Source organism: Scyliorhinus torazame, chromosome 6 (assembly GCF_047496885.1).
Source record: "Scyliorhinus torazame isolate Kashiwa2021f chromosome 6, sScyTor2.1, whole genome shotgun sequence".
Taxonomy (NCBI): Eukaryota; Metazoa; Chordata; class Chondrichthyes; order Carcharhiniformes; family Scyliorhinidae; genus Scyliorhinus; species Scyliorhinus torazame.
Genome location: NC_092712.1, coordinates 299,123,838 through 299,147,369, shown reverse-complemented (window position 1 = coordinate 299,147,369; position 23,532 = coordinate 299,123,838). Strand labels below are relative to the sequence as shown.

Genomic DNA, 23,532 nt, shown 5'->3' with positions numbered 1-23,532 from the left:
GACTTGCGCATCCCAGTTATATGTGACCTCCCTATTCTGTACCACCTCACATTTAGTTGTGTTGAATTTCAGCTCCCAATTATTTGCCTATTCTGCAATTTATTAATATCCTCCTGTAAGTTGTTGCAGTCATCCTCAGTATTGACTATCCACCCCAATTTGGTGCCATTTATGTACATCCTCTGCTGTCTCGAATTTCTCCACATGTGAGGTTTAACAGACCTATATTTTCTCTCCCATGTACAGGAGCTGGCAGTTTTTATTCGATTCAATTTAACAACTTGCTATAATGAGTTTTGAACCCTCAACCTCTGGGTTATTAACTGTAGGATATTAATCACAAAGTCATGGTATCTGCTATCAGTTCGAACCAGGGAGTAGAGGCAAGATAATCAAAGTTTGCATGGGATACAAAGATGGGGGGGAAAGAGAGCCTTACAAACATTTCAAAAGCATTGCGATTTGGATAGACTGGTAAATCGGGTTGAGAAATGGCAAATATTGAAACAAAGGAAGAAAGATAGGAGTTAAACGATGCCAAAATGAGCAGGACAGGATTTGGAGTGTTGGTGGATTCTGAACCAATTTGTGAACATGGCTATGATATACAAAGCTGTTTACCTTGTGTCATGGAATGCAAAACATAGTATGCGAGACTAAGCCCGGAAAGGAAATCCATCATGTCATTGGAAAAGGGACCAATAGCACACATCATGCACCTGAGTTAGAGAACTGCAGGGCCTATGCTTGTTTACAATGGATGAGATGAGAGAGAGAATGATCTGATTGAGGAATTCAACATCTTTAATAGCAATTACGTATCAAATCCCAAGAGACTTTACAATGGCCATGAGAATTACATAGGGGATATACAATGGAAGTGGATGAGATAAAGTCATAGAGCTTTACAGTACAAAAAGGGGCCCCGGCCCATTGCATCTGCGCCGGCCATGAAGCACCTGTTTATTCTAATCCCACTTTCCAGCACTTGGTCCGGAGCCTTGTATGACATTTCAGGTGCTCATCTAAATGCTTCTTAAATATTGAGAGGGTTCCCATTCCTACCACCCTTTCAGGCTGAGAGTTCCAGATTCCCACAACCCTCTTGGTGTAAATTTGTTTGTTCTCAAATTCCCTCTAAACCTCCTGCCCCTCAACCTTAAATCTATGCCACACCCCACCCCAGTATTTTTTAAACCTTTTTATTCAGGGGACAGGTTCCTTCTTATCTACCCTATTTATGTCCTCAGAATTTTGTACATCTCAAACAGGTCCCCTCTCAGCCTTTCCCGCTCCAAGGAAAATAACCCCAGGCTAGCCAGCCTCTCTTCATAGCTGAAACGCTACAACCCAGGCACCATCCTGGTGAATCTCCTCTGCACCCTCTTTAGTGCAATTACATCCTTCCTGAGGTGCTTTAACTGGAACTGCACACAAGGCTAACTGTGGCCGAAGGAGATAGATCTGTGGCACATGGAGGGGGAGAAGGGGGATAGACGTATCCGATAGATTTACTGCTTACAGAGGAAAGGGATGTTCACAGATCAGATAGGAGAACTGCAGACAATACTAAATACAACAGAGACCGTCCATGGATATTAGCAGAGACTAATCCACAAAGGCTTTAACTTTGCTTTTTTTTCTTAAAACTGCTACAAGATTAGGCGTTATCCTTTTCCGATAGATGTATTCTTTCTCCAAAAGCTATGCTTTTCAACAAAGTGCCAAAAATCATGTCATTGAAAGAAAAATTAATTAATTGTCATATTTAAAACAAAAGGGAAATACTTGAAATAAACAGCGAGTCGATCAGTATCTGTAAAGAGAAAAAAAACCACTATTTATTTTGCGAGTGCACCAAAGCCATGATTTCTCTTTGAAGATGATCGGTTTCCTTCCTATTCACTGCTAATGCAATCCACATTGTTCCATCCTTGTTCACTTTGGAAACATGAGGTGTGTTCAATCATAGTTCTTCTGCGCATTTGGTTCCCAATTTCGGAAGTCTACATCCAGAATGACTGAGAGACTAAGGTAGTGACATGTCTCTAACATACATCTCAAAGACACCATTGCCTTGTTCTCACTTTCTGGAGAATTACGCTGTCCCATGCATAGCAAAGGTGAAGGATTTGGATGGCCCCTTGTGGGAGTGAAAGGTCAGTCATCATGCTCCCAGCTGATTGCTATCTTGTCACCCCTCTGTAAATAGTTGTAGTTGAGGCCAATAGCTAGCTTAGCTGTGCTGCCCTCAACCAAGCCCCAATGGCTTTCTGACATTCATAAGCTCACACTTGCATAACAATTACTTGTGCGAGCTGTTGCCAAGTTAAATTATTAGAGTAGCGAGAGATGTGATGGAAAAACACACTGGTATGTTCATTTCCATGTCTCTGTTATGACTGTATCTTGGCCAGAGACTAAAGTGTGTTGCCATTTGTCCCAGTTTAAGTGTTGCTTTTGCACAAGTTCGCAACCTACATCAATGCCAACAAAATATGCATTTAAAAGTTCCATCTTTTCAGTAAAAGGCCAACCTGTTAAAGTTGCTTACTGGACACTACAGTTTCTGCAGCTCCGTGAGTTTATGGCCCAACAATTTTCTGTTCCAAAGTGCTTCATTTCATTTCAACAATTGCAGCTTAATTCCCTTGATCTCTGCTGGCTTAAAGCTGAATATGGACCCACATGGGCAGAGACTCAGGCAGCCTTTCCAAATGACTTCCAGCCACAATACTCTTCCTCCCCAGTAGCTTTCGAAAAACAATGTCATTGTGTTCGCGTTAATGCGGGAGTGTGAAATATTACCTCATAAATATTGAATTGTTCGACCAAATCCAAGTCAGTTCCTTTTTTGTTCAAGTGTCTCTGCGAAATAGCTTCCATCCCCTGTTCTTCCAGACAGTCCACTACATCATAGAAGGAATCTTGATCAGGCAAACCTGCCAATGTCTGGGAATTCCAACAGAGCACATGAATACATTCATTCCATTAAGAGAGAGAGAAACTGTTAAATAAGCAGGCTATAAATGCTTCTCTAAAACAGCTCCAAAAGAGATTCACAGTCAGCATTTCTCACTATCCCAAACCACCATTTATTCCAGATTTAGACAGTGAAATGTCATCACTTTTGTCCCATTGCATTAGGGAAAGATCTGCAGTCATTTGCTTGAAATTTCAGACAAAAACTTGAAGTACTTGGAAATCATGCCTGATTGTGAACATGCACACACTTTGCATTTATGTGGAGTTCGTTACTTCAACTGAGGCCATTAACACCTTCACTCTGGGTGAGTTATTTCATCCGTTAAAATAGCACCGAGAGGAAGTTCATTAGATTGCCTTTCTGCATTAATATTTAAAGACATAATTTCAAGGCAAACTTGCATTTCAAAACCAATTGAAAAATGTCTGCAAAAAAATTGTGCTGAGCTTCCAGCTTCTACCCAGCATCACACTGTCCACCCATCATAGTCTCCTTCAATGCCCTCTCTACTGTTTATTATGAATTGGGATGCACGAACGAAAAACAATATTGCATGGACTAAAATGATGAAATTGCTAAGATAATGGGGATTATTTCACCTTCGAGCTTTACTCTGCCAAGCTCCTTTGCAATTGTTCAGATAGGAATGGAGCACAGATGCAGATGATGCGGCCCAAGGGCAATGAGGAATGAATACAGAGGACTTCAAAAAAATAGTGGGGAGGTGGGCGGTGGGTTCATGAGAGGAAAAATTTGGAATGTTAGAGAGAAAGGACAAGGCAATAGTGCAGGGTAGTGATAGAAGTAATGGTAACCAGAGTATTACAGCAAGGGCCAGAGCATACAGACAAGAATGCACCAGCAAATATGGCCAGAGTTGGAAAACATGGCTTTAAACCAACAGAGGGGGAGGAGGGATTTAGGTGAAGAGAGATTTAGAAATCTGAAGGTAAAAATTGAGGCAATAGGAATGTACATTGATATGGATAAAGGGCGGGGTAAGAAATGACAAGAGAGTTCAATGTCATTTGTACAGAGAGTAAGGTCTGGGAATAGTCGTTAAAAATAAAATTGAACTCAATTTACCCGAATCTACAATAAATAGATGAACAACAGACATAATGGCATAAATAGAGATAAACGGATTCGGTCTAATCAACATTAAAGAGACATGGTTACGTGGGAAATATATATTCCAGGGTACACAATCTTTTTAATGGACAGGCAGAATGGAAAAAGTGGAAGGCAACCCTGATATAAAGGGTAACATGAGGACATTGGTGAGAAAGGATCTTGGCTCAGAAAAATCAAGAAGTAGAATCAGAATGGTTGGAGATTAAGAATAGCAAGGATCATAAAACACTGCTGAGAGTTGTTTATGGGGCCATAACATAGGTTATATAGATTTTCAGTCCCCCTAATCATATGGTTAGGCAGAGCACTGAATGTGAAATTACTGGAGCTTGTAAAAGAAACCAATGTAATAGTTACTGGAGACTTCAATCTTCATAAAGACTGAACCAATCAAATTGCAAATGTGATCTGGAAGATGAGTTTGTAGAATGATTTTGAGAATTTCCTGGAGCAATATGTTGTGGAACCAACTCGGGGAGAATGTGCAAACTCCACTGGGACAGTGACACAGGACTAGGATCGAATCCGTGTCCTCAGTACAATGAGACAGCAGTGCTAACCACTGCACGCCACTAAGCTAGCAAATACAACACTGCTATTCATGGAGGCAGGTAGAAAGCAGGGAACTATAGCTTGACATCAGTTATCAGGAAAGTGCTGGAATATAATGTTAAGGAAGACTTAACAAAGTATTTAGAAAAGCATAGTATGATTAGCACAGGTCAACACTGTTTTATAAAAGGGAAAACCTACTGACAATTTATTAGCGTTTTTTGAGGATGAAACTGATAGGGTAGATAAAGGGGAACCTGTAGATATAGTATACTTGGATTTCCAAAAGGCATTCGATAAGGTGCCACACAAAAGATTAACACACAAGGTAAGAGCTCATGGAGTTTGGGGTGATGTACTAGCATGAAGAAGTGGATAGGAGTACAGAGTAGGGTTAAGTGGGGCATTTTTAAGTTGGTAGACTGTGACAACTGGAATGCCACAAGGATCAAGGCTGATGTCTCAGCTATTTACAATCTATATTAGTAACTTAATCAAAGAGGCAGAGTAACGAATCTCATACCAAACTAGGTGGGGATGCATGTTCTGAGGAGAACATAGAGGCTGCAAAAAGATACAGGCAGGTTAAGTGAGTGGGCAACAAGATGGCAAATGGAGTCAAATGTGGGGAAGTATGTGGTTATTCACATTGGTCGCAAAAATAAAAAAAGGGATGAAACGTACAAATGTTTGAGGTTCAGAGGGCTTGGGGAACACAAAAAGTTAGCACGCAGGTATGGCAAGCAATTAGGCAAGCAAATAGTATGTTGGCCTTCATTGCAAGGCTATAAGAATAAAGAAATCCTGACAAAATTGTTACAGGGTTTTGGTGAGACCACACCTGGAATACTGCGTGCAATTTTGGTCTCCATATTTATGGCTATCTAGCAAACTTGCATTGGGTGACCAGTTAGTTCACTTGACTCGATGGCCAGCATGTGGCTCAGGTTAATGCCAACAAAGCAGGTTCAATTTCCATTGCGGTTGAAGTAGATTTGGGACATGGCTCCTCACCCTGGCCTTGAGAGCAGAAGCAATGCTAAGCCACCACCACCATCACCAAGGATAACAGCTCAGGATGAAGCATCAGCAGATAATGAGCCAAGGATCTGCTTTTGGTAAATGCACTCGTGGAATGGATTGGAGACAGTACAGCAAAGGTTTATTGGCCTGGTCCTTGGCAGGAGAGGGTTTTCCTTTGTTGGGAGGCTGAGCAAAATATGTCTCTGCTCTCTGGAGTGCCATCGTGATCTCATAGAATGGCAGAGCAGGCTCGAAGGGCCGAATGGCCCTCTTCTCTCATTTCTTATGTTATGATTGTGCAATAACATTTCCATCTCTAGCTCACTAGTTTCATTAATCTCGTAAACTCTGCGTAGTGGGCTTTGCATTTTTCTGATTCTAGCTCCTTTTTCTACATAATTAAAAGTAGTTGTTGTCGAAGTTTTTGGGAATGTGTAGATAAGAAGATTTTTAAAATGGGGGCAGGTGAAGGCCTGTCAAGCCTGTCCCATCATTCAATATGATCATGGTGATCTTGGGTTTCAACTCCACTTTCCTGCCTGCTCCACTTATCCCTAGATTCCCTGAGATGCTAAAAATTCATTCTTAAATATATTCAATGCTGGAACATCCACAATCATCTCAGGTTGAGAATTTCAAAGATTCACTTGAGTGAATAAATTTCTCCTATTCTCAGTCCTAAATGATTGGCTTGAAACTGTGCACCCCCCTCCCTCAACCATCCTAAATTCCCAAACCCAGGTGCACAGCATCTCAGAATCTATCTGACAAGCTCCTTCATTATTTGAATATTCCAATGTAATCATCACACAGGACAACGGGCAAATGAAATTCAACTGAATGTCGCACAAACCTTATTTATTAACGTCATTGCATAAACGAGAAGCTCAGTGTCAATCCCATCTTTCTCATCCAGTATTTCCATAATGTTTGACCATGGTCGCACACCTGAAGAAAAATATTAGCGACACAATGTTAACAATCGGTCGGGCCCCAGAATTGCACACGAGCAGGTATAGCAGTGGTTGATTTTACACTGGGTCTGCTACTGACTCTGGGATCAGAAAGCCCCAAATGTTGGGAATCCCTATCCCCCAAGTCTCGCTTCCATTGACACAAATGCCCAATTGAGAGGAGATGAAGGTCCCGCTTTTAATCATACTCCCACCCACCGCCTACCACCCAGCTCCTTGCAGGGACTGCTGGAAATGTAATTTTTCAGGAAATTCTGCTGGCCTCCTCCCAAAGCGACAGGAGACAGACAGAAACAGAGGTTCTTCAGTCCCAGAGGCCTGGTGGCAAAGCCGCAGTGTAAGGCGACAGAGCATCCTTTACAAATGGAAATGGCCCTGAATGGGTCAGACTAGAACCCATTACTTCTATCTCTCGCGTCAGAATATTAAGGCAAGATAAAAGGAACACGGAAGCTTTTTTACACATGTAAAAAGTCAACGGACAAGTGGGACCAAAAAGGAGATCATCAAGGTAATATGTGAATATCTTGCATCTGTCTTCACAACACAAGAGGATTCGGCCAAGTCACAATAAAGAAGTTGGCAGCAGAGAAATTGGAAACAATACAAACTCGAAATACTTGAAAAGCTGCGCTCAAAGCGGAGAGGTCACCCAGTCCAGATGGGACACATCTGAGGTTGTTAAGGGAGTTAAGAGTCAATGTAACAGGGGCTGTGACCACAATCTTTCAGTCTTCCTCTGATATGGTGCTAAGGACCAGGGGTCTGGAGAATTGAAAATGGTACGTCTATTTTAAAGAAAAAGACAAGAGGGACTAAACCTGACAACGGCTGGCCAGAAAGCCGAAAATCAGTGGCAAGAAACTTTCAAGTGCAATAATTCAAGACAATATTAATGTCACTTGGAAAGATTTTGGTTAATAAATGGCAGCCAGCACATATTTTCTAAAAGGTAAATCATGTTCGACAACTTGCTTGAATGTATTGATGAAGGAATGGAGAGGGTTTATGAGGATAGTGCAGTTAGTGTGTGCCTGGACTTTCAAAGTAGCACTTAATAGACTTGTAGCAAAACTGAAGCTCTTGGGGTGGTGGTTGTGTGGAGACAAAATAGACTAAGGAGGTGGAAAACAGATGAGTAGCAAACGGTATACGGAGGTGCTCCCCGAGGTTTGGTAGAGGACCCTTTCTCTTTTTTGATGAATATTATTTGTTTTTGGTATTAAGGTCATAATTCCAATGCTCCCAGATGAAATTTGGAAAGGTAGTAAATTGTGAGGAGGATAGTAACAGACATCATAGACAGACCGTTGAAATGGACAAACACACTGCAGGTGACGTTTAACACAGAGAAGTCCGGAGTGATGCATGTTGCAAGGAGGTATGAAGGAAGTTAAAAAGGAACCATCTTAAAGAGTCCTGCAGGTTAGTTATATGCAAATGTTTGAAGGTAGCTGGACAAGCTAATATGGCTTTTTTTTTTAAAGTGAGGGATCGCTGTTACTTGGAGAGGTTACAGAAGCTGGAACTGTTCTCTTTAGAACCTAGATGGTTGAGGAAAGGTTTAATAGAGGTATTCAAAATTTGGAAGGGCTTTGGTAGATCGATAGGGAGGAACGGTTTCCAGGCACAGGATGGTCAGTAAAGATCAGATCAGCCATGATCTTACTAAATGGCAGAGCAGCCTAGAGAGCCTGAATGACCTACCCCCACTCCATGTTCGTAAGTAATCAGAGGTCACCGATTTAAGGTGATTGACAAAGGAACCAGAGGGTAGAGGACAAACATTTTTTTCTCGCATGGGGTGTTTTTAAAAATAAATTTAGAGTATCCAATTCATTTTTTCCAATTAAGGGGCAATTTAGTGTGGCCAATCCACCTACCCTGCACATCTTTAGGTTGTGGGGGCGAAACCCACGCAAACATGGGGAGAATGTGCAAACTTCACACGGACAATGACCTTGAGCCAGGATCGAACCTGAGACCTCGGCGCCGTGAGGCAGCAATGCTAACACTGTGCCACCGTGCTGCCCTGGCATGGAGTTTTAATAATCTGCAATATATAACTTGACAGCCGATTGAATTGCAACTTTCAAAAAGGAATTGGATAAATACTTGTGATGAATGGTTACTGTACCCTTAACACCATGTAGGGGATGCCCCTTTAAGACCGGGTTTGGAACCCTGGGGGACTCAGCCTCCGGCTCCGCCCACCAGGGAGCCGTATATAAGGTGACGCCCTGTAGGTGGCACTCAGTAAGCATACGTCTCGGTCACTGACTAGTTCTCAGCTTATTAATGCCATCATTTACCATTCTACACTCTCGTGTCGTTATTGAGGGTACTACAATACTTGAAAACAGAAACAATCTGTAGGACTACAAAGAAAAGTCAGGGAAATATTTAGATAATGCTTTCAAAGGGCGGGCACACACAACGGGCCAAATGGCCTCTTCTGTGCCACATCATTCTATGATTCCGTTAACTAGAGGTGGCAGCTGAGTGGGAGCATCTTGGAGGAAATTCTCAGCCAGTGTTTGTAAAAGGCTTTAGTATATGGATTCTAAATCTGTTTTCAGCCAACCTTGCTAAGGTGAACCAAGTCAATCCTCTTCCCAGATTGTCCCATGGTCAGTGGAGACGATGCAGGTTGATTTTTGAGCGCACACTGTGATCACTGAGCTCTTTGCTTGGCCACCACAGGGGGATAGAGCCCTGTTGAGCAATTTTCAGTGGCAGCGTGTAATGCCCCATCTACTGGAATGAGGCAATGTTACGACCAAACGATTGCAGATGTACTGGCAAAAAAAAAAATCAGGCCCCGCTTCCCACAAACACATACTTTCTTGGGCCTTTTGAGGTCTGCAGGATTCCTGCTCCACAATCAACAATTATGCAGAAATGGCATTGTCCTCTCAAGTTTAATCCAAGAACAACAGCAATTGTGGCAGAGCTCTGTTGACTTCTGTGCATTTATTAAAACTCAGTTCATTATCTTCAGAAGCGTGCAGAGCATTGGTCTGGCAAATGGTGCACACAAAAGAAACAGGGATGCATTTTAAAGGGAAAGAAAGTAAAAGTTATTAGAAAGGCCAAAAGGCAAATGTTAATGATTGTAGCTGAAAGCCACATCCATGGATTGCTGACTCACATAATGCTACACACACACACACACGATACAGTTAGGTTATTAGTAATCATTGTAAATCCATACTGCAGCTTGTGCTGCAACAGTCAAAAAAGTGACATTTAATCAAAGCAATTTGCAACCCCGTACCAAAAAATGCAAAGCTTTGCAATCCTGGATTCTCATCCCACACTTCTGTTTTTCTTTTCAAAAAGCGAACTGTTCTCCGCATTGAAAATAATTACCAAAGGTGTAGGGAGACCTTCCAAATTCCTTGGGTCTCCACATTAAAAGGATTTTTTAACATTCAATTACATATCATAAACAAGGGATTGAACCAACATGTGGAACAGATTCTTCCAGTCCAGAAAAGGAGATATACGGCGAGTAGGAAATATTGCCTCACTACAAGTTTTCTTCTTAAAGTCCAGGCAGAGCAAGAGAGGCTGGCTGCCTGACATGATACTAGACAGTAGACAGATGGGAAGTAAATATACTATGAAGCCTTTTGAAGCAATATCGTATTGGTAAAACATCCAGCAAAGCCTTTTTACATATGTTCAGAACCCTGAAATGATGTAATCAGCAAGATAATAACACCAACACATTGCCTTTTGCTGCTACTATTTTACTTTTCGCCCAATTGATGCAGAAATTACTCCTAATCTTTCTCCTTGTGAGATTAGTGAGAATTTCACATCAATTAGCCCTCACCACTGATTTCTCAGCCAGCAGAAAGAACCTTTTGCTCGTTCACCATCAAAGCCAGCCTTGATCATTCAGCACCAATTAAATTGCCAGTGTACATATACACTAGAAGTAAATATAGTTGCTTTTCTCAGATGAATCTACACAATTTACTCTCTCAGGTTTTGATGGCCTTTCTCTAATGGGATATAAAACAAAATTGCGCACGACAATCTATCTACTGCCTGTCTAACCACTGCCGTGTACAAATTAACCACTACCTACTTGTGCTTATGCCCATATTTATGGAACCTTAAAGGCCACTAAGCCTGATGTTACAATTAGGAAGTGCATCTAGCAACCTCTGCTGGGCACAGCAAGAATCCAAAAGGACCTTTGTGTGTCATCAATTTATAGCCTGCACAAGGTTCTTGACAGGCAGCTGTTCACCAGTGCGATATTTTTACATTCAACATTTCATCACATTGTGCTTTTCAATGGGATAAATGGAGAATAACAGGCACATATACAAGATGGTCTGAAGCAATTCAAACCTCCAACACCCTTGAAATCATCTGGGGTGAGGAGTTTAATTAACACATTGCTTATATTAGGTCACAGTGTCCTACTTTGTGACAAGCCCTCGCTCAGCTGCAGGAGCATCTCAACAGAGCCACATATAACAGTGCCAGAATTCTGACCCAGAATTTCATTCCCTTTAACTTTGTATAGAATCAAAGACAATATGGTGGCCACAGCTCGATCTTTGCCTCTGCTGAAATTTACCAAAATTCATACCTCACAGATAGGCTATAGCCTCCTATCTGGGAAATTTAGCTAAGCGTGTCGCTCGTTTTCAATGAAACACATCACAAGTTCTCGGGAGGAGATTGGCGCTCATGCAAATCGTCCCTTGCAATCATGGATTTTTCACTCTGCTGAAATATGTGGCACAGCTCTTGCGGCATCAATCAAGCAAAGAATCGCGAGTGCTATCTGAACCACAGAAGCTTAGAATCATACAGCACAGAAGATGACCATTCAGCCCATCATGTCTCGGCTACCAAAGAGTTATCCAATTACTCCCACACCCTTGCTCTTTTCTCCACATGCGAGAGCTCACAGTGCATGCGTGAAGCACTGCTCGATAAATGACACGTGCTTTCCACTCCAGTAATTAATAATCTTGCCACAAGTAGGCTTACATTAGCACTGCAATGATGTTACTGTGAAAATCCCCTAGTCGCCACACTCCGGCGCTTGTTCGGGTACACTGAGGGAGAATTCAGAATGTTCAATCCACCTAACAGCACGTCTTTGGGGACTTGTGGCAGGAAACCAGAGCACCCGGAGGAAACCCACGTAGACACAGGGAGAACATGCAGACTCCGCACAGACAGTGACCCAAGCCGGGAATCAAACCTGGGTCCCTGGCACTGTGAAGCAACAGTGCTACCGTGCTGCCCATGGTTGCAATTATCCTAGAATGTCAAAGTTATCCAAAGGACACACTTTCTCTGACTAGCAGTTTAGCAGCTTGCACAGAACAGGCAGACAGTGCTCACTAAAAGCTTTCAGTAACCCAGAAAGGTTGCCGCCGCTGGGTGCGGTACCAAATGTAAATTACAGGTTGTAAGGTTTAGATCCATGCTCCAAATAAACTAAGCTGCCGAAATGAATAAATCTTACGCGTTCGGATTTAGGATTTATTCACCAAAAGGGGCAGCAGGGAAAACAAAAAGCCCACCCTGATCCACCATGCCCCAAATTCAACAGGGATAAACCAGAGAGTTAAACCCAAGTTCTAGGCTTACACGGACGATAGCTTGGGAACCACAACATTCCTATAGCACCCTAACGTGATAAAATGTCCCAAAGTGCTTTCACAGGAGCATTACAGAACAAATGCACTGAGCCACAGAAGTAGCTATTGGCTCAGGTGACCAAAAGCTTGTTCAAAAGAGGTCAATTTTAAGTTGCATCTTAAAGTCAGAACGCGAGGGAGAGAAGCAAATACTTTTTGGGAGGGAATTCCAGAGCTTAAAGCCCAGGCAGCTGAAGGCACGGTTGCCAATGGAGGATTGAGAAAAGCCAGGAATGTGCGTGAGGTCAGAACTGATCGGGGATTGAAAGAGGGCTGTAGGAGGAGATAGAGGGTGAATAGAATCTAAGCCGGTTGCCGATAGGCAAAACTAAAACACATAACGTATTCTGATGGAGTTCAGTAACTTTGTTCCGTCTCAGATCTCTCCTCTCACTCACCCAGTGACCCATCTGTCCCCCATTCAAACTCTTTTGATTAAAGCAAATAATTAAGTCAAATAAACAAATTAAAGATGGGTGCCATCCCCAGGTGGGGTCCCCTATTTATACTCATTTAAGAAAACAATAATCAACAAACCAAACAAAAATTACAACAATGATAGCTCCAGATAGGGCACTGACAGAAACAAAGCCTTAAAAGCAAACTTAATCAACTAACCCAAAATATCATTCCTTGGAGGTGATGATGCACCCCAGCCCATTTATATATGCCCAAATACTTAACAATGCCCTCCATCGGTGTATTTGCGAGGTCCTGGAGGGATTTGAAGACAAGACTGAGAGGACATCAACATTTTCTGCTACCAAGAGAAGCATTTTCATTTGGAGTCCACAGCCTTTAGAAACTCCTAATGTTGGTTGTTCATGTTAGAAGGGCGGTTTTTGAAGTTTGTTATTTGTTCTGCTTTGCCTGTAACAGTCTACGCACTTACGAGACTACTGGAAAACGTTACTCTCCCTACCCAGAAATCATAGGCGGGATTCTCCGGAATCGGCGCGATGGCCCGACCGTGGCGTCAAAAACGGCGCGAGCACCTCCGGCATCGGGCCGACCAGAAGTAGAAGAATCCTCTGCACTTCAGGGGGCTAGGTGGGCGCTGGAGTGGTTGGCACAGCGCCAGCCGGCGCCGAAGAGACTGCGCGGGTCCGCGCGTGAGCCAAAGGGCTGGCGCGATCCCGCGCATTCGCAGAACCACCGGTGTATTCTGGCGCATGCACAGGGGGTTCTCTTCTCCACGACGGCCATGGCAGAGCCCTACAGGGGCCGGCGCGGAAGGAAGGAGTGCCCCCATAGCACAGGCCCGCCCACAAATCGGTGGGCCCCGATCGTGGGCCAGGCCACCGTTAGGCCCCCCCCCCCCCCCCCCCAGGATCGGATCCCCTCACGTCCCCACCCACCCCCGCCCCCCCTCCCCAGCCCCGAGGACAGCCCCAGCCTGCTTAACTGCCAGGTCCCGCCATGTGGGACCACGTCTAATCCACGCCGGCAGGACTGGCCAAAAACCCGGAGAATTGCCGGGGGGGCCGCTGCCAATGGCCCCCGACCGGCGTGGCGTGAACCCTACCCCCGCCCGAAAACTGGCGCTGGAGAATACAGCAGCCGGCGTCGAGGCGGGATTCGCGCCGCCCCCCCGGGGATTCTCAAACCAGACAGGGGGTCATAGAATCCCGCACATAGGTTTTGAATAGGCATTATGACTATATCAATGGACATTTCCTTATTTACGGTTTTATTGGAGGGACTGGGACAGCAAACAGAGGAAAGGATACTGAAATAGTTATTTCAGGAGGATGCAACCCATAAAATTCCACCCTGGAATATTTACAGGGCATTCTGGATTGCATATGTATTGAGCTGAGAATTCTGGATAAGGGATACTTCACTGAAGAGCAAACAGGACACATCTGTCCAGCTACAGTAGGATGATCTGTAGCTAAGGTCACTGCCCAGACAATGACAGTATTTATATGGTGCCTTTCATGCAATGAAAGACAGGCCACAGTGTGAAGATCATGTACCCAGAGTGGTTCATTCCCTCAGAGTCACTAAAGGTGATCAAGAAAATGTCAACGCAAGTGTAAAATAGGAGAAAACGATTTTGCAATTATAATTTTTAGGAACCAGAGGAAGACTATTTAGATTGCTTATTTTTATATTTTTAAAATTTATTTACAGGATGTGGGCGTAGGCCAGCATTTATTGCCCATCCCTAGTTGCCCTTCAGAAGATGGTGGTGAGTTGCCTTCTTGAACCACTGTAGTCCTCGAGGTGTAGGTACACCCACTGCGCTGTTAGGTAGGGACTCCCAGGATGTTGCCTCAGCGACAGTGAAGGAACGGCTATACATTCCCAAGTCAGGGTGGTGAGTGACTTGGAGGGGAACCTCCAGGTGGTGGGGTTCCCAGGTACCTGCTGCTCTTGCCCTTCCAGAAGGTAATGGTCGTGGGTTTCGAAGGAGCTAGGGAACCTTGGTGAGTTACTGCAGTGCATCTTGTAGATGGTACACATGACTGCCACTGTTGGTGGAGGGTTTGAATGTTTGTGGAAGGGGGAGCAATCAAGCGGACTGCTTTGTCCTGGATGGCGTCGAGCTTCTTGAGTGTTGTTAGAGTTGCACTCATCCAGGCAAGTGGAGAGTATTCCATTGCACTCCTGACTTGTGCCTTGTAGATGCTGGACAGGCTTTAGGGAGTCAGGAGGTTAGATACTTGCTGTAGGATTCCTCGCCTTTGATCTGCCCTGGGAGCCACACTATTAACATGGCTAGTCCAGTTTAGTTTCTGATCAATGTAATCCTCAGGGTGTTGATTGTGGGGGATTCAGCGATGGTAATGCCACTGAATGTCAAGGGGCGGCGGTTAGATCCTCTCTTGTAGGAGATGGTCATTGCCTGACAGTGATGCCCATCAGAAATATCATATGCTGCTTGTACAATCGATCTTTGTAATCTTTTACAAAACAGAGTGGGGGACAGTTGCCAGATCTGGTTAAGTTCTCCCATTGTCTCTCTCGTTGTAGGGTGGAATACAAAGTCTGACCCTGTAGCATTTACACGATTGCAGTGTGTGCAGCCCAGAACAAGAGTGGCACCAATAGAGAGCAATCGCTGTATGAATCTCAGTTGCTAGAATTTAACCTGCTTCTTTCAAGATTGTAAAGTTAGAATTGGATCATTCGGAAAAAAGTGAACAGCCTCCTCCACCAATCAAAATATCGGCCTTTGTGACTAACGTAAAAAGAGAAGGCTAGTAAAAAGGAATAGAGCAGGCCAGTGAATAGGTTTGAAAACTATTCTCTGTGTAGCACTTTATTTGCATACTGTTGCAGTTTAGGCTGTTTAGCACAGGGCTAAATCGCTGGCTTTGAAAGCAGACCAAGGCAGGCCAGCAGCACGGTTCGATTCCCGTAACAGCCGCCCCGAACAGGCGCCGGAATGTGGCGACTAGGGGCTTTTCACAGTAACTTCATTTGAAGAGTACTTGTGACAATAAGCGATTTTCATTTTTCATACGTTTTGGCACTGTTTTAAATAAGTTCTGGGAAAAAAAGGTTGTACGTAATGACACTATTATTCCTGACCAGAATGGAGATGGTTGATTAATTCCTCCATCACTGCAAACTGCAGTGTTGTAAGGAACTCTGAATGCAATAATGAGTGAATATATTCCATTTAAATAGGCACTGTAGACTGTTGCAGTGCGCTTCTTAAATAGGCTTCGTCTGCCGAGCAAATATACTCGACTCTTAGCTGACAGTGGTATCAATGACACTCTACTGAGGGTATTTAACAGAACATTGCTGCAAATAATTACTCCCCCAGCAGTGGTGGGATCTTCCGGCCCCTCCGCTGTCAATGGGTTTTCCCATTTTTAGCACTGTCTGCCATCAGGGAACCCGCATAGAAGGGGTTGCTGTCGGCAGGACAGGAAGTTCTGAAGCCAAATGATTGAGCAGGACGGGGATTTGAGTATAAATAAAGCAATGCCACTCACCCCTCTTGTGGTCCACTTTGGTGACAGCCTGGATGAGAAGTGGTGCATTTGACTCCGTGTATTCCACCAACACCAGCAGCAGCTTCAGGGCTGTCTTCACCACCAGGCGGAACTACACAACAAACAGAGACAAAGATTACCTTTAAAAAGATGTTGCCCCAACTTCATGACCGGGAAAAGAACTGCCTCATTTTTTAAAAACCCACACAAATATAGAGAAATCAGACTGAATTCAGGAAAATTACCCACCAATATGGACTGATCAATAAGGGCAGCACGGTAGCACAAGTGGCTAGCACTATGGCTTCACAGCGCCAGGGTCCCAGGTTCGATTCCCTGCTGGGCCACTGACTGTGCGGAGTCTGCATGTTCTCCCAGTGTGTGCGTGGGTTTCCTCCGGGTGCTCCGGTTTCCTCCCACAGTCCAAAGACGTGCAGGTAAGGTGGATTGGCCATGAAAAATTGCCCTTAAGTGACCAAAAAGGTTAGGAGGGGTTATTGGGTTATGGGGATAGGGTGGAAGTGAGGGCTTAAGTGGGTCGGTGCAGACTCGATGGGCCGAATGGCCTCCTTCTGCACTGTATGTTCTACGATCATTTGTCAACTCAGTCCAATCAAAAACAAGACACTTGCAAAGATGCCACATAAGGCTACGGTACGAGAAAAGAGCTCAAGTTGTGTGGATGATATATTAGCATGGATGGAGGATTGGCTCACTGATAAGAAAAAGTCAGGATGAATGAGTCATTTTTAGGTTGACTGTCACTACTGGAGTGCCACAGGAATCAGTACAGGGACATCAACTATTTATGATCCATATTAATGATTTGGATGAGGGATCAACTGTATTTTGGCAATTTTCTGATGATGCAAAGAAAAGTAGGCAAGCAAGTTGTGAGGGGGCAAGGGGCTACAAAGTGTCTACAAAGGGATCTAGACAGGTGAAGTGAGTGGGCAAAATATTGGCAGAGCGAGTATGATGTGGGGAAAATGTGTCCACTTTGGCGGACAGAACAGAAAAGCAGGTGATTTAAACGGAGACTGGAGAATATGCTGCAGTTCAGAGGAATCTGGGCGCCCTTATGCATGATTCACAAAAACCTAGCATGCTTGCAGTTGCAGGTAATTAGGAAGTCAAATGGAATGTTGCGACAACTGTACAGGGCATGAATTAAGGAGGGAAACACTTGCATTGGGACCAGTTCAGAGCAGCTTCGCTATGTTAATTCCTGTGAGGAAACAGTAAGAAGTCTGACAACACCAGGTTAAAGTCCAAAAGGTTTGTTTCGAATCACTAGCTTTCGGAGCTTAGCTCATTCCTCAGGTGAATGAAGAGGTGGATTCCAGAAACCTATGATGCAAGACGATACTTTGAATGCGAGTCTTTGCAGGTAATGAAGTCTTTACAGTTCCAGACGGAGCAACTGGAGAGAGGGATAATCACAGGTTAAAGAGGTGTGAATTGTCTCAAGCCAGGACAGTTGGTAGGATTTTGCAAGCCCAGGCCAGATGGTGGGGGATGAATGTAATGTGACATGAATCCAAGGTCCCAGTTGAGGCCATACTCATGTGTGCGGAACTTGGCTATAAGTTTCTGCTCGGCGATTCTGCTTTGTCGCGCGTCCTGAAGGCCGCCTTGGAGAACGCTTACCCGAAGATCAGAGGCTGAATGCCCTTGACTGCTGAAGTGTTCCCCTACTGGAAGGGAACATTCCTGCCTGACTATTGTCACGCGATGTCCGTTCATCCGTTGTCGCAGTGTCTGCATGGTCTCGCCAATGTACCACGCTTCAGGACATCCTTTCCTGCAGTGTATGAGGTAGACAACACTGGCCAAGTCACACGAGATAAAAAGGTTGTTATGGCCAGGCAGAAAGCGCTTGGGAGGTGGCATCAATTTAACCAGAGCATTAACCAGAGTCTGGTGAATTGAGGGCTAATCCCCAGAAGGAAGGGCTCATCACTCAAGTGCTCCACCTGTGGGTCTAAATTCAAACTGCAGGACCACTTCAGGAGAACTGAAGTCTGCTGGTGTTCGCAGCTAACTCCATTAGCACAGCAAAACGGAATCTTGGGCGCTGGGATCAACTTAGAAACAGGTGAACATTACCAGGCTCCACAGCAGAGATGACTGTGCCAGTCCGATACTTAGATCTTACTGTGGCTACACTTTGCCGTTGGAGTCCAGAAGCAAAGCCATATTTCATTGTAGAACTGACTGTTTTCAAGATTAGAATACCACTTGTTTGCAAACATGCCACTGCGGGAAGTTACATCATTCCCAACAGGAACTGAGTGACGGTTCAGAGCATTCTCATTGCAACTTTTGAGCTGCCAACTTTTCTTAAATAAGTAACAAGCTTAGTTAATTCCAAACAGTTCAGCTATAAAAGATACTCTGGCGCGTGGCCCTTTGTGATTTGCGATCAACCTGCATCGCTGGTTGGACTGCAGCGGTTCAAGAAGGCAGCTCACCACCATCTTCTTAAGGGCAATTAGGGATGGGCAATGAATATTGGTCTAGCCAACGGGGCCCATAGCCATGGAATGAACTTTTTTTTTTTTTTTTAAATGTGGGAACCATGCACCAACTTTTTAATTAAGTGCTATCGCAAATTATGACACTGTATCAAACAACCTTTAAAACCCCCTCCCTCCCCATTGGGTCTCCGCTTCACCTTCATCTGTTCTGTTGTAGACACATACCACTGTTTATTACACAGGCTGATAGTTCATTGAAACACCACTGAATATTTATCCAGAATATAAATAATGCTGAGACGAGGAATCCAAATTGCACCCAGCAATCAGAGAATTGTCCCATAAATGCAAACCCAGCCCACACATTAACAGGCTCGCAAAACACGCTGTGCATTTATCAGAAATCACAAGCAGACAAGAGGTCTGAAAGAAGAATGCTACTTGTAAAGAACAGCTAAGTGGGGAGAACCATAAACTGGAGAGTAGCTCCCCAAGCAATTGCAGCAATCTAAGCCACCAGCCTCAGCTATTCGAATATTCTGGCTTCCTCAGGGATATCCGACACTTCAGCATTCAAAATGGGTCACATTGACACAGATTTCAGCAGATCTGATCAACGTTTACTTCTGCTCCAGCCTCCGTGTTAAATGCCCATCTAAAATGCTGCCTCGCAGAGGGCTTCAGATGCATTTTAAATGGGCGAAAGGCATCTCATTTATTGAAAAACATAGATTCAGATATCAGTAAATAGGATTATCTTTCCACAGTAAAACTGGAGCACAGTGCCTGCAATGAGTGACTTGCAACAGTAGATGGCAATCTCACACAGTATTGTATCCAAAGAATATTCAGTCCACTTGCTGGGTCCTGATATTATCTGTAACATTCCCAGTTACTTTAAAATCAGGCTATCCCTCACTCCTATCCCTACACCCATCAACCTTCAGCCATGTTAATTCTACATTTAAGCACACAGTACTGTAAGCCTCTCAGTGTGGGGGGAGGGGGGGTGACAGGATAAGGTACAATGGGATAAGGATGGAGATCAGAGTAGACTGGGCATCCCTGCCCCGCCCCCCCCCCGGGATAAAAAAACAATTGTAAAACTAGAGGCAGAAAGTGATCTAAAAAGTGTTAAATTGTGATGCACTTTGGAAAACTTTCTTTCTTGAACATTCTGCAATTGTAGCACTGTATGGTGTACATTGGTGCACAGCGTTGTAAGGGTGCATTTTCAGAGAGTTCATTGGAGAACACAACGGGATTTATTTACTGATCTTCAAGAACAGCATCAGGTTTGCAGCTAGCTTTGAAATACCTCTGCGCTGGAAAAACTCCCCCCACCCCCCCCTGAGGTGAGTCCCCACCTCGAGTCCTGATTGGTCACCCAGGCCAGGTGACCCTTACTCTGCTGTGTTGCCCTAAAAGGGACAATCGCAAATATCCAGAAAGTAAAAGCATTGTGAGCTCATGGGGGAGGTGGGGGGGGGGGGGGGGTGTCCCAGTGAGGGTTTTTCATTTAAGGGTGATAAAGTGTTACAAGTTGTTAGCTAAAGATGCATAAAAGCAAGTGGACTCTGGGGGTGCCAGGTCAGTCAAACAGGCCCCAGTGAGCATGGAGGTGGGTGTTGCTGTTGGTGAGGGTGGAGGGGGAGGGGGGTGAAGTTGTCGCCTTGCAGAAAGTGATGCTGGAAGGACCCGCCATGGGCGGAAGTTCCCACTTAGGAGAATTACTCCATCCCCACTGAGCCCCAAGTCTCCCACTTGGCTGAAAAAGGCCTTTGTTTGGCTCCCTTAAAGCAGCTCAATTGGCTTCTGGACGAAAGGGCAGTTTCCCGCCCACTCACTGCAAATTGCCATGGTAACAGGGAGGTGGCAGGCACTTTAACCCACCTTCCCTCTCCATTTTACAGGCCTTGGCCTCTCGACAATTCCCCCCCCCCACCCCCCAACCACTAACCCCATTCTCTAAAGGGCTAGTAAAATCCAGCCCTCGATTTGCAGAACAGGTTTCACACGGAATGTGTTAGGCTCCCTCATGGCCCAACAAATACTAGGCTCCAACCCCCATGAATAATAAGTTACTGAGTTCCATCCCTATCCCGTGCCATGGTTCAAAGGCTGCTGAGTCCCCCCCATGCCCACCTCCATCACCACCGCATAAAATGAAGGATGGCCTCATTCAATTCAGCATGTCCACAAACAGCAAACCATTTGGGCCTTATTGGTACCAGCTAGTCATCTCCCGGGAGTCATTTTTAAAGGCAGGTAGGACATCACATCAGAATCTTCACGACCTGATATTCTTCAACAATTTTAATGCTTACACATGGCCATAGATCAGACAAGGAGACTCACAAGAGAGACCGTCTATTGGCTGGGTATGACCAATGACATCAAAGCTGTCAAGAAGTGCGAAGCATGTCAAGAGCATGTGCCAAGTTAGCACAAAGAAACACTGATTCCCACGTGATGGTCCTACCTACCTTGGTCCAAATCATATCCAATCTCTTTCATGCCCATGGCACTGACCTTATCACCATTGTTGACTATTTACCAAGTATCCCATTATTCGACAATTCCACAATGTATCAAATACAACTGTCATGCACACCAAGTTCTATTTTCAGTCTATTTGGGGTGCCTAGAAAGATCATGACAGATAACGTCCACAAATTATTGATGTCACTTCAAGATATGGGCGAGAAGTGGAATATCAATCACACTGCTACTTCTTATTACCCTAGATCTAATGGCCTAGCTGAATGGTTCACAGGTTGACATCTCCAATTCTCACTTGTAATCAGACCAAGCACCATCCACAGTCTACAACATTGAGTCTGAGAGCGACACCTATAACTGCAACTATTCCATGGCAAATAGGTAGAAATCTACTCTCTCGGAAACTAGAGAGCAACTTCCTGCAAGAAAAGATTACCAAAGTGCACAATAAAAAAACCAGGTCCAGAATTGCCAAGTTTACAGCTGAGAGAACAAGTTTACATCCAGGAATGTACTTAGCAACAAGACGAGGTGAGAAGGATTTGTTTGGAAACAAGGTCCTACCAAATCATTTCACAATGTAGCGTCAAGAACAAATTAGGTCCATTTCAGCTAATCAATCACCGTAGTGTCCTATAACATCCCGGAAAAGATCCCAAATGTAACCAGGAACACATCCCAAGATTGACATCCCCACAGGTCACGGTGAGCAATTCAAGAAACCTCTAGGCTAGATCACCGTTACAAGATCTGGGCATACCAGCAGATCAGCACTCGGCTGTAGAAACTCTGTTCTACACAATTATGTAATGGTAACTAAACCTGAACATACATTATAAATAGTTCTCCTTCTTTTGAAAGGTGACAAAGTATCTTCTAAATGATAGCAGCAGGACTTCAGCAGCAGGGAAGATTGTCATGTGGTCCAATCTCAATTTCAGTTCAACCTGTGCACAAAATACAGCACACAGTTCTGCTGTCTTCAATCTTTCTATCCATATACATAATGTCTTTGTGTGCCTCGTCTTCATAAATGAACCTGTAACATATTTACACAATCGCTCGACTGATTCGTGCTGTTACAACATTATCAGAATATAAGAACAGGAGTAGGCAATTCAGCCCCTCAAGCCTGCTCTTCCATTCAATATGATCATGGCTGATCTCACCTTGTCCTCAACCCCACTTTCGTGCCTGTTCTCCATAACCTTTCAACCCATTACGAATTAAAAACCTGTCTATCTCCTCCTCAAATTTACTCAATGTCCCGGCACTTTGGGGTAGTGAATTCCACAGATTCACGACCCTTTTGAAAGAAGCAATTTCTCCTCATCTGTTTGAAATCTGCTACCCCTCATCTTAAAACTGTGACCTCTCATTCTAGATTGTGCCACAAGAGGAAACATTGACCCACGCCTACTTTGTCAATACGTTTTATCATCTTATGTATCTCAATTTGATCTGCCCTCATTCTTCTAAACTCAAGAGAGTATAGGCCTAAACTGCTCAATTTCTCTTCATATGACAAACCCCTCACCTCTGGAATCAATCTAGTGAATCTCCTCTGAACTGCCTCCTCAAATCAGGGGACCAAAACTGTACACAATGCTTCTGGTGCGGTCTTACCAATGCCTTGTACAGTTGCAGCAACGCTTCCCTACTTTTATACTTTATTCCTTTAGCTATAAAATTCCAGTTGCTTCCTTATTACCTGCTGTACTTGCATGCTAGTTTTTTGAGATTCATGCACGAGGACACCCTGATCCCGCTACACCGAAGAATTCTGAAGTTTCTCCCCATTTAGATAATAAGTTGCCTTTACATTTTTATGGCAAAAATGGATAACCTCACACTTATCCATGTTAAACTCCAGCTGCCACATTTTGGCCCACTCACCTAACCCATCTATATTCATGTGTAAATTTCTTATTTCCTCATCGCAACTTACTATCCCAGCTACTAGTGTCATCTGCAAATTTGGTTGTCCCTTTTATCCCTGCATCCACGTCATCAATATATATTGTAAATAGTTGGGGTCACGAGGACCGAACCCTGTGGCAATCCACTAGTTACATCTTGCCAAACAGAAAAAGACCCATTTATCCCCACACTTTCCCTGTCGGTTAGCTAGTCCTCTATCCAAAGTTAATAAATTACCCCTGGTCCCATGCGATATTTCCTTGAGCAATAATTTTTTGTGCAGCACCTTATCAAATGCCTTCTGGAAGTCCAGATATACTACATCTACAG

At 44.1% G+C, this 23,532-nt stretch overlaps 1 protein-coding gene across 16 annotated transcripts in view; it reads right to left on the bottom strand.

The window, feature by feature from the left end:
* The window catches only part of fhod3b (formin homology 2 domain containing 3b), a 742,093-nt gene that overhangs the window by 217,845 nt on the left and 500,716 nt on the right, over positions 1–23,532 (bottom strand). For all 16 annotated transcript variants that reach the window (XM_072509894.1, XM_072509896.1, XM_072509895.1 and 13 more), the window contains exons 7-9: positions 16,301–16,412; positions 6,549–6,643; positions 2,809–2,952 (exon numbers count right to left, since the gene is read on the bottom strand). In XM_072509894.1, coding sequence (XP_072365995.1) covers positions 2,809–2,952; positions 6,549–6,643; positions 16,301–16,412 — 351 coding nt within the window. The remainder of the gene's footprint in view (positions 1–2,808; positions 2,953–6,548; positions 6,644–16,300; positions 16,413–23,532) is intronic.